Source organism: Lontra canadensis, unplaced genomic scaffold (genome assembly GCF_010015895.1).
Source record: "Lontra canadensis isolate GAN:19392208 unplaced genomic scaffold, GSC_riverotter_1.0 scaffold35, whole genome shotgun sequence".
NCBI classification, from domain to species: Eukaryota; Metazoa; Chordata; class Mammalia; order Carnivora; family Mustelidae; genus Lontra; species Lontra canadensis.
The window spans coordinates 15,702,781-15,719,398 of NW_022631029.1; the positions used below are offsets into that span (position 1 = coordinate 15,702,781).

General features: G+C 45.6%; 1 protein-coding gene across 3 annotated transcripts in view; it reads right to left on the reverse strand.

The window, feature by feature from the left end:
* ACOX2 (acyl-CoA oxidase 2) overlaps positions 1-16,618 on the reverse strand; it is a 29,511-nt gene that overhangs the window by 1,316 nt on the left and 11,577 nt on the right. For all 3 annotated transcript variants that reach the window (XM_032868440.1, XM_032868442.1, XM_032868441.1), the window contains exons 11-13: positions 15,285-15,390; positions 10,572-10,789; positions 3,405-3,537 (exon numbers count right to left, since the gene is read on the reverse strand). In XM_032868440.1, coding sequence (XP_032724331.1) covers positions 3,405-3,537; positions 10,572-10,789; positions 15,285-15,390 — 457 coding nt within the window. The remainder of the gene's footprint in view (positions 1-3,404; positions 3,538-10,571; positions 10,790-15,284; positions 15,391-16,618) is intronic.

Here is a 16,618-nt window from a genome sequence, read left to right on the forward strand (position 1 = left end):
AAAAAGTGCATCGTTAGGACATTATTTCTGCTGGGATTAATGACTTCTACCTTCAAATTAAGTTTTTAGTTTCAAAAAAGTAACATAAGATTCTTAATTTTAAAAATTATTTTTTAAAGGCATTTTGTGTGAACATATGGAGAAACATTTTTTCCAAAGGGCATCCTTCCTTTTCTCATGCAGATTTTAAATTGTGGATGCAGGTGGCCAACTAAGAAACAGCTTATCATTTGCTTTTGGAATTTAATACAAATAAAATGCTTGACTTTTTGACGTTCTTTGAAATTGAACATTAACCACAAAGCAAGGAATCAGAAGGTGGCCTAAGGTAATCAAGATTCTATGTCAGAGTAGGTTAGTCCCCATTGTTCGTTACTGTGTGTCTTGATTCTTTCCTTTACAGTTCTAGCCTCATCTTTTATGTTAACTTGTTTATTAAACTTTTTGCCTGTCTTGGCTAAAACTTGAAGCTCCTCATTGAAGACAGGATCTATGATTCTTTTGTTCTCCACTGTAGCCTTAGTACATAGAATAGTTTCTGGCATATAGCATATGCTCAATAAATATTTACTGAATGACCGACTGACTGAATGAATCAGTAGGTATGTTTAATGCTTCTAGCAGCTACTTGGACAAATTTTTACAGTAGAATACTTAGGGGATATAGGATTCTTGTTTTGAAAATCCTCAGTGATTCTTGCGCTGTTTGCATCTATAGGTAATCACTTAAATATGAATTCACGTCGGGAGCAGGAACAGCCTTTTGCAATTCCTTTGGAGAATCTGGCTTGAAATAGCACCCAGCTCAGGAAAAAAGCCAGAAAACACACCATGGCTAGAGGACACTATGAGAAAGCGGATCATCCTATCTAGGGATAGAGGTCAACACTCAACCTGCCCCAGACAGAGCAGAGACTGTCTTAGGGTTCTAAGACATTCAACTCAGCATAGCACTTTTCTTTTGGTAGAAAATGTTGATGAAGTATATTCCCATTTGTAATGTTGTGTCTCCAAGGCGTGTTTTAATGTAGCTGTTGTTTTAATTTACTTGAAATACCTGTCACGTGCCTTTTTCTACTAGTGCAAATGAAGGGGGAAAATGTCTCTTATTGCAGCTTCAGAATTATCTATAGCAGATTAGAAATACATACCTTAAAAGTGCTATTTCGGTAGACTCTCAAGGAGCCAGTGATAGAAGATTATGTGGCTCTATGTCAGTGGTCGACCGACTGCCATTTTAACTAACTGGCAACAATTCCCCAAGGTCACTGATAACCTCACATGCCCAAATTACTGTGTGTGGAAGAGCCACACTGCTATACCTGGCCCCCTTTTAGCCAAGTGACGTAAGCCACAATGGGCAGGAAGTCTACAGCGCCTACGGTGTCTACAGCAGGTTCTCTGGCCCGCTGTGAGGATCATAAAACTGTGTTCATTTATTCCATAAATAGAAAGTGTCTACTCTGAGACAGATCCTGGACTTAGGAAGAGGAAGACTCCCTCCTTGTTCACAGTCAAGTAGCAGGAGAAAAGGAAAAACAGAAGTGAATGGGATGAAATACATCAACATTTTACCAGGTCTGTTGATGCCATGGACCAGTCATGTCCCTCATTTCCATAAACCTGCCCTCATACAGTATCCAGATTCAGTGCTTTTAAAGTAAAGAGGAGGGGCGCCTGGGTAGCTCAGTCGGTTAAAGCCTCTGCCTTCGGCTCAGGTCAGGATCTCAGGGTCCTGGGATCGAGCCCCGCATCGGGCTCTCTGCTCAGCGAGGAGCCTGCTTCCCCACTCCTCCCTCTCTGCCTGCCTCTATGCCTACTTGTGATTTGTCTGTCAAATAAATAAATAAAATCTTTAAAAAATAAAGAGGAGACACAAAGTGTAAAAAACAACAACAAACCAAGACAAACCAAGGCACTCCCTATGTTCTTTAGTGAAGATGAGGAATTAGAACTGGCATGTTTCCTCCTCGTATTGCTAGTTAAGCAGGTCTGAGCTAGATAGATCAGCATTTGCTGGCAGGTGTACAGCAGGCTCAGTTTCTCGCCGGCGCATCACAGGGCATAATACAGTTATCCTTAGACCACAGGAGCTCACCTGGAGTAGGAGGACTGCTGTTTCATGCCAGGATTTAAACAGTAGAAAGTAGGGAGATCTAATTAGAAAAAGTAAAACGCCAGAAGTAGCTTGACTGTATGAAGCGGTAAATGTATCAACCTTTCTCTAGGTGAGTTCTTTCTATTTTCTTGTCAGGTTAAAAGGATGCCTCCCTGGAGACGGGGAGTGGCCAAAATGGATTGGCCTTCTGACAAGCATCTTGGAGGTGACCAGTTGTGTTCTAATTTTAGATAATCATGGTAGATTAAGCTATGAGGTATGACAGGATGCAAAATGTGAAGAGCAAGTCTAACACCACGCTAAGTGTGAATGAAAGTCTGAGAGTTGCCAATTTTATGAGGCGTTAAGACACCTTTTCTGAAATTTGACCTAAGGGGTAAAAGAGTAGGCTTCCCTATCTGAGTAACATATTTGCACTATAGAGCTTAAAATAATCTGTTGCGTATCTATAGATTATCTTTGTTTTGATCATCTGTATAAAATCTGCTATTAAATGTGGCTTACCACACTCTAAAAATAGGGTTTATTTCTTTACTCCAGTAATTGGAGTCATTGACATTCATAACCTTTTCCAGTGAGGCTTAGAGCAGAGGGTCTGTGATGCGGGCCCTCGATCGTTAGGATTTTAGGAGTCCTCCCCTCTTCTGTCAATGACACAGAGTTCTGGTATTCTCTCTTAGGACAGCTGGGGATCTTTGTTCCATAACCCTCGTAATGGTCATTTATACAGCTCTCCTGGGCTGCCGATGGCCCTGCAGCAGCCTTCTTTGTTCCTGGGGCTGTGTTCCTCGATGCAGAGAAAGGAGGTGTCTCCAGCAGATGGTCAGATCTGAGAGTGCTCCGCCACATCCCAAGCTTCCTATCCCTTCTGAGTACCCATTTTTATCAACACAAAACTGAGAGTTAAAAGGCTGAAAATAAGATGGTTAAATCACTGCAATGATTTATCTTATTTTTGTTATTTAAAAGCCAGTCTGCCACTATGTTTATATGATATGCCCTTGGGTATGTCAAGCCATGACTTAGAGCCTGGACCTTCCTCCTCGTTCCCTTTACCAAATTCTGAGCAATGCCTTTTGCTGATTACAGTCCAGACTCTGTTCCTGCCGGGCCATATCCCCACTCCTGGTTTCTTTTATGTATTCTCAAAATATTTTCAACAGACACTCTATGCCAAGCAATTTCCAACCTAATGGGAATCAATTAAAATGAGAAAACATGGAGGTGAATTCACTGCTTGTTCTCTGCTCTCTTACATAATTTATAATGTGTTCTACTTAACTACCTGAGTATTGGTCGGTGACTTCTGAGCCCAGTGGAACAGACGTTCATAGACATTTCCATCGTAACAGCCAAGTGCTGAATTTAAACTGGGATCCGTGAAGTCAAAGGCATCAGTTAACAAGATGGCATCCTTCCTGTGAGAGAGAACAAGAGTTTCTGAGTATTTTAGATTGCTCTTATGAATCTAATTAATCAGGGATGGTGAATAACAACACCTAATTAGAGACTTGATCATTATTCACTTTTTAACAACTCAGCTTTAAATTTTTTTAGAAGTTTTGATTTTTGATCTGTTCTCTACACAAGTATAGACTCCAGCAGTCTTCAAGGCCTGCTCCTTAAAATCAGCACCTCCCTGTCTCCCTTCTACTTCCCCCACCCCTGGAATCCGTTTCAGTCTTTAAGCTGATATATTTTGAATGTCTCTATCTTGTTCGGATTGCCGCTTCTGGATTGTTCCGTCTTAGATATTATCTGTCAACTCTCCATTACAAAAAGATAAGGATATGTTTTGGGTCCCCTACCCTCACCCCTATATGTCATCCTCTCTTCCCACCCCCCACCCCTCCCCCGACCCTGCCCCAGCCCTGGCGTTGCTTCTCCTCGGCCTTCCTGCTCCTAGTATAGTTATGAGTCAGACTTGCATTAGGGACTTCCACTGTGATGGCTGTATGTGTGTGTATGATGGTGACTTTATGTATCCTGCTCACAGCTGAGCTGTGTCCCTACCATGTCTCTCCATTTGTGATGTGCCTCCTGGTCTGCTGCTTTTCTCCCCCATTTCCTCCGTCATCGTCCTTAGTGATTTCATTGCTTACATGAATGTTCCTCTACAGTGTGGCCTCAACGTTCTGGGATCTTCTCCGCTGATCCTGTTGCGCTGTCACTCCCCGGCAGGAGCCCTCCCCAGGTCTCAGTCCTCCACATAGGCACCTTTTCTGGGATGGCGATGTGGGGTGTCTTCCTGTTGCTGGCTCCCGTCCTTTTAGCTTACTCCCTCTAGAGTTCTGACTCTGATAGCTCCCCCCCCTTTCTTTTTCTTTTTCATTCAACGAAATACGTTTTATTTTAGCCTATTGAATGAAGTATTTTAAACAAATGTTCACATGCTTCTCTTCCTTTTTTAAGGAAAGGATCTAAAGCATAACACTGCTGTTGTTTACACCCAAAGCAGTTGAGCCGACTGGGATACTGTACCTACCTGTTGTCATCTTCTCTGGGTGATCCTTCACCATCACTGTCAGAGCATTTCCATTTCAGGCTGTTTGCACTTCTTTGACCCTATCCACACCCACCACTTACTTCATGTCCCTCATCCTCCTGGTGGCCTCCCTTCCTTCCTTATTCAGCTGAAATGCCTGGTCTGTTACATTTACTCCCTCAAAAACAGATTCAGCAGTTTTTCACTGACTCTGTGCCTTTGTAGCTATAGGTGGCTGGGAAACCAGTTCCAAGTGGTGTATGTAACTCCCTTCCTGCTGCCTAGCGATCATACGACATTGCTCTCATGCCTTTACATTTCCATTCTCTTAGATGATTATTTCACACCTTCTCTCTGAATCTTAAATCCACACGACCCGCCTCCCCATCTCTCTTACTTAGATGACTTTTGGTTCCATTTCACTGATAAAATAGACTCAGTAAGAGCCTAGCCACAAGTTCTCACCCATATATTTCTGCATGCTTTCTCTGTTTTTAGTATAGGTACGCTTTCCAAGTGCCCAGCTCACGTCAGTCCTTCCTCATCCATTAGATGCCCTCCCCTCTTGCCTACTAGAGAACATTCTAGAAATTCTCTTGCCTTTCCTCTACAATGTCAAAATCTTTCTCCACTGGATCATTTTCAGATACACACGTGCTTTCCTATTTCCCATCTTGAAAACAAACTTTTGAGTCTATTTTTCCCTCTCCATCATCTACTCCAGATCTTGGCTCCCCTTTATGATAAAACTCCTTAAAAGTGTTGTTCTTGTTTATGCTTTGCTATTTTTTCTCCTCCACCTGTTCTCCTAGACTAGATCCGTTCAGGTTTTCATTTCCACCACTCCACTGAAATAGCCCTTGTCAGGGCCACCTCCTCTCCTCCTCTTTGGAGGGTCCCAAGACTCAGTACTCCATGTGAGTACTTGTCTTTTACAGTCACTCCATGTGATATCCTTCTGAGGGCTTTAAATACCAGCCATATGCTAATGACTTCCAAATTTATCTCTCCCGTCTCACTTACCTGCTTATTAACATCTTACTTGATTTCTAACAGGCTCTTCAAAGTGAACATGTTCAAAGCCAAACTCCTGATCTTCTACACCTTCTGTACATCCTGCCCAAACCTGGTGCATTTATAGCGAATGGCAACTCTGTCCTGGCCAAAAACCTGTGCTGCTCTCCGTCGCTTACACCCCACATCTGATCTGTCAGCAAATCCTGTTCTACCTTCAAAATACACCCAAACTTCAGCCATTTCCCACTACCTCCAGTGCTATCACCTAGTCTAACCCAGCATCATCTTTCCCGTGGATTACTGAGGTAACCTCCGAGCTGGGCTCCCTGCTTTTTAATCCACCGCCCCCCCCCCCCCCCGCCGCCCAGTCACTTCTTAATATGGCAGCTGGAATGATCCTTTAGAAAAATTCATCAGATGATTGAAATACTGAAAACCCTCCCACTCTCACACAAAGTAAGAGCCAACATCTTAAGTCTTTGCGATGATCTCCACCCCCTTTCGCCCCTGGCCTGGTACACCCTAAACTCTCTGACCTCTGCTGTCCTTCCTCCACCTCAGTCACTGTTGTCTGTTCTTTGGATGGAGGCGCCAAGCATGCTCTCGCCTCCAGCGTTTGTACTTCTCTACCTGGGGTGCTCCTTTCCCAGCCAACCGTATGGCTTCTCTCCTGTCCCCGCCCCTTGAGATCTTTCCTCAAACATCACCCTCCCTGAGAGGCCTTCTCTGACTTATTTAAAACTATAGTCCCTGGGGCACCTGGCTGGCTCAGTCAGTAGAGGGTGACTCTTAATCTTGGGGTTGTGAGTTCGGGCCCTGCCTTTGGCGTAGAGATTAAAAGTAAAATCCTTAAAAAATAAAAGAAAACTACAGTCCCCCACCCCCCCCCCTGCTTTGCACTCCCAGCATTCCTGACCCCCTTCCCTGCTTTCCTTTTCTTCATAGCATTTACTTACCATTTTGCATACTGTATGCTTGACTTATTTTTTCCGTGTGTGTTTGTCTCCTCTAGTCTGTAAACACCCATGGCCTTTTCAGTCTGAAACTTGTGCTCTTCATTTGAGGAGTATTTTCTTGAATTATTCTGCTAATGGTTTGTTCCCTTCTATTTTCTCTGTCTGCCCTTTTTAGACCTCTTTTTCAGATGATGGACAGATAAGATCAGTCTTCTTACTATTTTTATCTTTTCTAATTTTTATCTTTTTGTCTTTTTGGTTTCTTTTCTGTGAGATTTATGTAACTTTCTCTTCCGGTCCTTCCACTGAGTTTTTCATTTCCACTATCGTTTTCTGGTTTCACAGAGGTCTTTTTTTTTCCCCCCTGAATATTACTTTTTAAGAAATAACATTCTTATTTTGTGATTGCTGTATCTCCTCCTAACTCTTTAAGGATATTACTCATCTTTTTAAAAAGATTTCTTTTCCCTGAAGATTCTCTTGTGCAGTCCATTTTGTTTCATTCTTGCTTGTTGGGGTCTCTTTTCTGTCAGGGGTTCCCCCCCAGGTGTCTAATCATAGCTAAGAGTGGGGCACTAGCTAGCTGATTACAAGTCTGGGCATGCTTGTCAATGTGTGGGATTCATTATGGGGTGAACTGGGGGTACCCGTGTGTCAGTATCTTCAGTTTAGTCTCCTTTGGGCTGTTCAGAGTCTCCAGAGAAGGAACATGCTATCGTCTTCCTATAGCTACTGGCCTGGCTGCCAGTTTTCTGGAACCCAGGGGAAAGAGGGCTGAGGGAGGGGGCTTAGGTTAGCACTTAGCCTATAAACATTTATCCAGGCCCCTGTTTTCTGTGGGTAGCCTCATTCTCAACTATGCTCGATGTTCCCTGGCCCACAGACCATCTGTGTGCCCTTCTGCCAGGGTGGAGTCAGAGAATCTCAAAACTGCTTGCAGAGAAGGAGGGGAGCTAGGAGTTCAGCTCCTTCTGAAATGGACTTTCAGCCCCTCCTGTGGGTCTTACCTTCACCCTGATTGCCAGACGTACACAGTGCTGTTAGTTCTTGGGGTTCTTTGGTATAACTTGTTTCCCACTCCTGGTTTGTGATCCAGTTTTTCTCAGATCTGCTAAGTCACTGTCCATCTACTTTCTTACTTTCACGTTTCCTCCCCTGTTTTTTTTCTCTTTTTAAAATTTTTGTTTAGTTATTTATTTGAGAGAGAGACTGAAAGAGAGCATGAGAAGGGGGGAGGGGTCAAAGGGAGAAGCAGACTCCCTGCTGAGCAGGGAGCCCGATGTGGGACCCAATACTGGGGCTCCAGGATCATGACCTGAGCCGAAAGCAGTCGCTGAACCAACTGAGCCACCCAGGCACCCATCCCTTGTTTTTTCTTTTTGTCAATTTATACCTTTAAAAAGATTTTAATCCATTTGCTGGTATTTTCATGGGGTTTCAGGAGGGAACAAAAGTAAATGTATATGGTCAGTCTGCTGTCTTCACCTGTCTGTCCTCCACCTGAGATTTTACGACCCATTAATTAACTGTAAATTGTGGGTCAGTTAATTACCGTTACACAGAGAGCTGGTTCTTAGTGTCACATGAAATAGTGTGCCATCCTTCATTTGTCATCTCAGAAATCAGAGGGTGATACTAAGTAATCAAGGGAGGGAACTGTGACACAGAACTGTTACACGCACAATGTCTGTTACATACCTAACACCCTTGCAGTGATAGGAAGGTTACTTAAGAACCATAACATAACATGGGGGCACCTGGGTGGCTCAGTGGGTTAAGCGTCTGCCTTCAGCTTGGGTCATGGTCTCAGGGTCCAGGGGTCGAGCCCCACATTGGGCTCTCTGCTCGGTGGGGAGCCTGCTTCCCCCCCCTCCACCGCCTGCTTCTCTGCCTACTTATGATCTCTCTCTCTGTCAAATAATCAATAAAATCTTAAAAAAAAAAAAAAGAACCATAACGTGCATAAATCAGTTTGTGGGTTAGATGCATGCATAAGTTGCCTGTTTGTGTCAGTGCTGTTGGTCTTAAGTTGTAAGTCTCCGGCACCAAGGCAAGCACCTAGAAATGCTGTTGTAGATTTAAAAAATCATGCTTCTGAGGTGTTAGGGTGATCTTTTGTGTTTCATCTGTGTCAATCAGGCTAGAATCTTACTAACTTCATACACTTTTAAATGCGGAGCATTTCATGGGTGCCCAGTGACTTAGAGGGTTAAGCCCCTGACTCTTAATTGTGGCTCAGATCATGATCTCAGAGCCCTGTGCCTTGGGCTTTGTGCTCAGCAGGAGTCTGCTTGAAGATTCTCTCTCTTTCCTTCTCCCTCAGTGCCCATGCCTGCTCAGACTCTCTCTCTGTCTCTCAGATAAATAAGTAAATCTTTTTTTTTTTTTAAGATTTTATTTATTTATTTGACAGAGATCATAAGTAGACAGAGAGGCAGGCAGAGAGAGAGGAGGAAGCAGGCTCCCTGCTGAGCAGAGAGCCTGATGCGGGGCTAGATCCCAAGACCCTGGGTTCATGACCTGAGCCGAAGACAGAGGCTTTAACCCACTGAGCCACCCAGGTGCCCCTAAATAAGTAAATCTTAAAAAAATAATAAAACGCCAAGCATTTCAGAATTAGGTACACTTGAGCTTGACCTGTGTAATACTCAGTTCTGCTATTAATGGTTCTCACCACTGGATTCTCTCTATTAGGAAAAGTTTAATACCTGGGCCAGATTTGTAAAAAAATGTATTTTTGACAGTTTTTGATGGTTTAATTGAACATTTGCTGACCACTGAATATCTGTTAGGTGCTTATATGGACTCATAAATGGTCTGTAGCATGTTGCATGTTGTTAGAAATAAAAATAATTTGATCTAGATTTTTTTTTTAAACTTTGTCACAAGTAGCTTATTGGCCTTTTTTATCATCTTAGTCTTATAGATAGTGTAACTATTGGAGGTTCTAGGGGAAAAGTCACACACACACACACACACACACACACGTGATACCACCCCACATGAAACAGTCATCCTATTTTCTCAGAAAAGGTTGCACTCTCAAGTAGCCCATTTTTATCCTAGAGACAACAGTGCCTACCCTGTTTTGTTTGTTTCTTCCAGTGCTCTGTTCAGGTTGGGGCTTTGATTTCAATGTTTTTAAAGTGATCCTCTAAATTATATACAATGTAACAGAATGGAAGGGCCGCATTAGTATGTCATGACCCTGAACTGTGTGCATTTAAGAACTGTTTGTATTATTGCTTTTTGAATCTGTGTTCGAAGACCGGGTTTTTTAAAAAAAATCATCATGAAGCTGAGCAAGGATTAAAGTAAGTTTAGCCCACTTAGTAAGGATTTGCCTCAGCCCATTCAAAAAGACAAGGATATATTTGAAACATAATCGCCCCACCTTAACTTTAACACAGTTGAAGAGGATATTCTCAGGTCAGGCCCCAGAGTGCCCCCTGATCTCCCCTGGCTGATTCTGAGACCTGGGGCAAGGTACTTCCTCCCCTCAGCCTGAATTTCCTCCCCAGTAAAATGGGGAGATTAATAGTGTTCATTTCAGAAGGCTGTAAGGATTAAGTGAGATGATGCATGTGAAAGCTTTTGGCATAATGCCTGGCACATATATGTGTTCCTTAAATACGAGCTATGAAGAAGACTCATTAATATTATCTGTGCATACTATGAATACGGTGGGATGCTTCCTTTAGATACTCTCCTTATTTCCTTTACAGTGTTGAAGAGTATTTGGTGGCGATTATTTGTTTTTAAGCATTTTTATTTCTAATTGTTTTTTCATTTTTTTCCTTTCATTAATCTACCACGCTTTACGTTGAGGTAACCGTGCTACCGGGTCAGCCTCTCCAGGGTGGTTGCTGCTTCTGCCGGACCCTGTTTAGCAAGGTCCTGGAGCGCCAGGTTTCGGAGTGGGAAGGGAACTAAGGGTGTGGGGCTCTTCTCTGAAGATTAGCACGGCCTGAGGGTCTGGGGGCCAGCCACTCACCGGATGAGGCCGAGCAGCTCCAGGTAGCCGGTTCTCACCGCATCTACTTGGGCCCCAGACAGGAAGCCATCGTGGAGAAAGTCAGCAGCGTTAGTCAGGATGCTGTGCAGAGCATAGAGGTCACAGAGGCGTTTGAGCACCTGCTGAACCGCTGGTTTGTTTTCCAGTTTCTCCAGAGTTTCTGTAAAGCTCTTCACACTGATATAGTAGCAGTGTGCCTAAAAGACACGAAGATCCATCAGCTTCTGATTTCTGACTCCAGAAGTCATATTGGAAGCTCGGCAAGACTGTTGGGGTGAGGTCGCTGTGGCCATGTGTCCCCCCCCCTCCCCAGCTTACACGGGTCCCCATGGGGGGTGTGTGTGTGCGTGTGAATATGTATTCGCACATGTGCTCCGGTTGGGGGCTTGTGGGCTCTGGGACTTGGTAGCTTCCTCATTTTGTTTGGGGAAATTTCAAGGAGGTTTGAAAGTAGAAAGAATACAGGGGTATTGGAGGCTGGCCTGGAGACAGTGGAGGACGGCACCACATTTCTGAAGAAAACAGCTGTTTGTCGTTTGCCGTGTTCAAGGCACCGGTGTGTGTGTGTGTGTGTGTGTGTGTGTGTGTGTGTGCTTTTGTTTCTTGGGGTGAGAAAGTAGAGGTACATGATGGACATAAAATGTATCCCAGCTAGAAAGTGAACTCTGCAAGGTAAGCAGGGCTGTTAGCTCACCCGTACCCAACAGTCTGGCTTTGTCAGTAGTTCCACTTGGTAAGTGACCACAGCCCTCAACCTAGTGAGACTCCCCTGTCTGTCAAGCTGGGATCCTTCCCTGGGACCCCCTCCTCCCCACAGCTCTGCAGAAAAAGGATGAATGCCTGACCCAGGAGGAGGCTTTCAGGCCCCTGCTTCCGTGAGGCCTGTAGTGCTTTCTGATTAGTCTGAGCCCCCCTGCTGGTTGTTGAATATTTTTGAATATTCCCCTTCTCCCCAAGACAAATGCACATTATTGTTATCAGGTCAGGTTTACGAATTCCATGGGGGGGCAGGGAGAAAAGTCAAGCAAACAAAACTCTTCTCCAATGTTGATGTGAATACAGATCAGTTGAGCGTCTCGTGAAAATACAAATTTCCAGGTAGCTTCCCAGTAATACCTTAAGTAACAAGGCTTAGACTGTCTGGAGGGTTCAAAGAAGTCTGACAAGGAGCAGGGCCGGGGCCGGGGTTATTGCGTGCACACTGGACTGTGCTTGCAGGAGGCTGACCCAGTCTGCTGGGGCTGCCCCCTGGGGCATAGTGAGGCAATGACCGACCTGCAGTGGTGAGGCTGCCCCCCCACATAGCCCCGCACCACTGAAGGGCCGTGATCCACATGGCTGGGGAAGTGGGGAACAAAGGCAAAAGAAATGTAGATAAGATGAAATTTTCCTCTAACTTGCAGCCCACTGACAAATACTTGAGACAGAGTATGACATTCCTCCAGGAACTGAACTGCACAACTGAACTGTCTTCATGTTAATGCCTTGCTAGAGGGAAAAAAACACCTTAGCTTGACAATAACTGGGCCTCCAGGATCCAGTAAGTCTTCTCGAATGTATGAAAATCCTTTTGGAAACTCCTTTTGTCTCTACCCCTCCCAGTTTAAATGTTTGTAATCAATCACTCCTCGTACTCCCAGGGTAGCTATTTCTGCTCACTGGTCCTGCCCCTGGGCTTTAATAAAACCACCTTTTTTGCACTGAAAATGGCTTAAGAATTCTTTCTTGACCATTCACTCCCGAGACCCACATCAGATCCCATCAGTTGGGATTTCTTTCCCTGGGGGTCGGAGAGCCACAAAGTCTTCAACAGGAAAGTGAGCCCATCAGGTTTCTCACTTGGAAAGGATCTGCCTTTCCCACGGAGGCCTCACACGGGGGCTAACGACACACTCTGCTGCGTGGACCTGGTGTGCTCCCAGCCACACTGGGTTCGCAGCAATTGGGTGCAGAAGGGGAGCAGATGTGCGTTGCTGCCCCCGCTGAGTCAGACAGACCTGGCTTCCCTTTTCTCATCTGAGGACCACATCCTTAAACTCTCAGGGCCCTGGGCTGTGGAGTGGAGTGAGAAAAAGCTGCTCGAGGGCCTTGGCCTCCGTGGCTTCTGTTCCCGTGACAGGGTGAGCCGAACGTTGGCACCATGCTCCAAATGCAATGAACTCTTTACTTTTTGTGTGTGTTGGTTTAAACCTTGCCTCCTGACTAATTTGGTGTGTGGGGTGGGATGTGTAGCATTTATATGCTAGGTGCATTTTACGTTTTACATGTATTAACTCATTTAATCTCCATAATAATCTTAAAAGGTAGGTATTATGATTGACTCCATTTTGTAGATGAGGAGACTGAGGCATTGAGGGATTAACTTCCTTGCCCAAGGTCACCTGGCTAGCAAGTGGTAGTAACAAGATCCACACCAAAATAGTCCATCTCCTGATTAAGCGTCTGTACTCTTCACTATTCCCCTGCGTTGCCAAAGCCATGAGAGACCGAGGCTGGATTAGAATGAGGACCAGCATTTGCTCCCGTGGTCCTAGGGACAGACCTCTCTCCAGAGCAGGGTCTCAGATAATAGGACCAGAACTCGTCAGAACCTAAAGGTCTTTTTCATGCCCCTTTGTTTTACAGACTGGGAAGTTACAGCCCAGAGAAGGAAGGACATTGGAGGTCACATAGAGAAGCCGGTCATGCACAGAGCTGGGAACAGAACTTAGGCCACCACTCTGCCACTGTTCCCACTCCCCTTGTGTTGCTCACTCTCTACCTGCATATTTATGGTTTCTAGATGGGACTTGGTGGGTGCTTAAGAGTTCTGTAGAGTAGATGGTTCTTCCAAAGCATGAAGCTCAGAAATTGCAGATTTCCCTGCCCCTCTGACTTCGGAGAGTCAGCTTGGGCACCATCTCCCCAGGAAGCCACTCTTCTTCAGCTTACAATGGCCGGAGGAGAAGGGACTTGCTCTTCTCCTCTAGGCTGGTGGAACTCTCTACCCTCAGTATCCCTAGAACTCGGGGATCACCTCCCTCCCTTACACATAGTGGCTCCCTGAGGACACAGCTTGCCTCTGTGAGGGAAAGGAAAGCAAAGCATCTTAACTATTTTCTACTTCTGGGACTTAATTCTTTAGATTTCTGGTTCCTCATCCTTAAAATGGAGATTATGCTGCTCTCCCCCCCCAGGGTGGTAGGTACTAAATGAGGTAACCCTGACATGCAGGGTCCACTCCACTGGAAGGCAGAGCACAGGTTTGGAAAACGGATGCATCATGGGCAGCTGGGATTCCTTTTGTGTTTGTCTGGTGAGAACACAGCCTTGGCTCACCCTCCCCTGTGTTGATAGGACATTTAGCACAGCAGGGAGTGCTCCTGCGGTGGACACAGCCTGGAGGATGGTGGCCCAGGTAAGACCAGCACCGGCTGCTGTGGTAGAGGGGGCAGGTCACCAGGGGGCGCTCATGCCCAGCCTGCGCCCAAGGGCGCTACAAAGCTCTCCTCGGGCTTTCCTGCCAGTTCCTGGGCCTGATGCTTGAGGATCTGAGCATTCATCTTGGTTTTCCAGCTGTAGGTAGGGCCAGAGTCTCAGCTGCCTAAGCTAGAGCTCAGGACTCAACCTCTTTCCCAGCCCACTACTCTAAGAAGCCTGTCACTATCTCCTACCCCCTTAATATGTCTGTATCCACCCACTCTTCTCCATGCCCTCTGCCAAGGTCATGGTCGGGACCATCCAAGCCCTTGGCCAGACTGCCGCTGCTTGCTCCTAACTGGCTTCCAGCCTCCAGTCCATTGCTCCCCAGGCAGCCTGCATGATTCTTCTACGGTGAAACTCTGATCACCTCACTCCCATGATACAAAGTCGTCCAAGGCTTCCCATGGCAATGAGAACAAAACCAAACTGCTCACAGTGAGGCAGAAGGTCCCAGGCCTTGCCTATCTTTCCCCATCCCCTAACTGCCTTCCTCTCCTGGGTTCAGTCTTCCTCCTTGAGCTCCTCCTTGGGAGGATTTGCATTTCTTCAATCACCGTGCCTTTTCTTGCCTCTTCCTTTTCCACCTGCTGTTCCCTTTGCCAGGAAACCTTTGTTTCCCAGACCACAGCATCGACCCTTTGCCTGGCTAATTTCAGCTCCTCCTTGAAGTCCTGGCCTCTACGTCCCTTCTGGGAAGCCTTTCGGATCCTCACGCCGGGTAAGAGCTGCACCTCTCTGGGATCCCACGGCAGCCTGTGTCTCCCCATCAGAGTTCTGCCTTGGTGGCACTGGGTGTAAGGGCACCATGGAGGCCCCAGCTCCCAACCCATGCCTGGTGTTGAGCGGGTGCTCAAATATTTGCTGACTGAATGTGAATTATGCACAAACACAAAACATAGTAGAAATTAAATCAGACATCTAAGGCTTGCCTGTGGGGCTAAAGGGAGACTTGACCTGCTTTTCTATCTGGGAGGAAATATTTGAACAACCTGAAGCAAATCCAATAACACTGCCTCATTACATTTTTCCCTAAGAGCTGTCAGCAAGATTGCTTTGGAGTTAAGTCCTTTAATTAAAATACCCTGGACGAAAGCCTTGGAAGTGAAATGAGGGCAGCCACGGAGCAGGGCTGGGGAATAATGGCAGAGCTCAGATTTTCTCAGCGTGGTGGTCTGCTGGGTAAACAAACAGGTCCCTTTCAGCTGGCGCTTCAGCTGAGGGGCAGCTCACCTTAGCAGTCTGGAGGTGTATGACCGTGGTCTGGTTCCATGCCTCATCCCAGTCAGCCCCAGATTGCATCAGAGTCTCTAGGTGATGCGCTGAGTCCTTTATGAGCCTGAAGGCCAGAGAAAAAAAAAGGTTCCACTTCCTGACTGAGTGGGAAGGACACTGATGGAGTCTGGTTCAGGCTACCTGGGGATCCCTCAGAAGTAGAAATGCAGTCATTCCCGTTGATTGACCATTGGTTTGTGTTGCAAAGCTAAATGGTGACTATACATTACCTCTCTAACCCTTGTAAGGCTAGGCATTCCCAATTTACAATGGAGAAAGCTGAGTCCCAGACTGGCTCACTTAACTAGTCTGGGTCACACAGTTAGTAAGGGGTAGAGCTGTCCTGACCTCGGAGCTGGAAAGCCTCAGGGCTCTGGCGCGGGCACTGACCCTCCTTTCTAATGCAGACACCACCTTATGCCAGTGTTTCCACGCCATCCCTTGACTGCCTTCTGTAGCTGAGCAAGGACAATGGTTTTCCTGTAAAGGCTACTGACACCTGTCAGTCACCAGGCCTGTTCCAGGTTCTACCTAAGGGACCTTAAAAGGCTAGAAAAGAAAACTAAACAAACTCTTGTCCCCCAAACCACTAAGTCGGTCATTTGCCACGTACGTAACCTTTATTATTTTATTTTCTATTCCCTGCCCATCCACTCATGACCCTTGGAATTTCTACGCAAAACACACTGTTTATTAAGCAATATTTATTTTCTCTTACTTGTCAGGGAGTAGATAAACAGATGTCACATCTAATTCCAAGCAAAAATCAATATAATGGCATTTTAACTACCCTGAGAAGCCTTACTGGGCACTCACCACCTCCCCCAACTAAAACATTAGTTCTGTGAGGCCTGGGCTTTTTGCGACTGGTTTCCTGATAAATCTAAAATGCTTGGAATAGTGCCTGGTGCCCTGTAGGCACTTAGTATTTGTGGAACAAATAAATGGATGTCCAAAGTTGCTTGTGATCTTGAAATAATTATTAGCCATCCTTTCGACCACAGGTAGGGGTATAAGACCTCTTTTCATATACTGATAATATTTCTTCCAGCTTGTTTTGGTGTTTTATTTTAAAATTTCTATTTTTTTAAAAATATTTTATTTATTTATTTGACAGAGGCAGAGATCACAAGTAGGCAGAGAGGCAGGCGGTGGGTGGGGGGGCAGAGCAGGATCCTCACCGAGCAGAGAGCCCAACTCGGGGCTCGATCCCAGGACCCTGAGACATGACCCAAGCCGAAGGCAGAGGCTTTAACCCACTGAGCCACCCAGGTGCCCCAGTTTGTGGGATA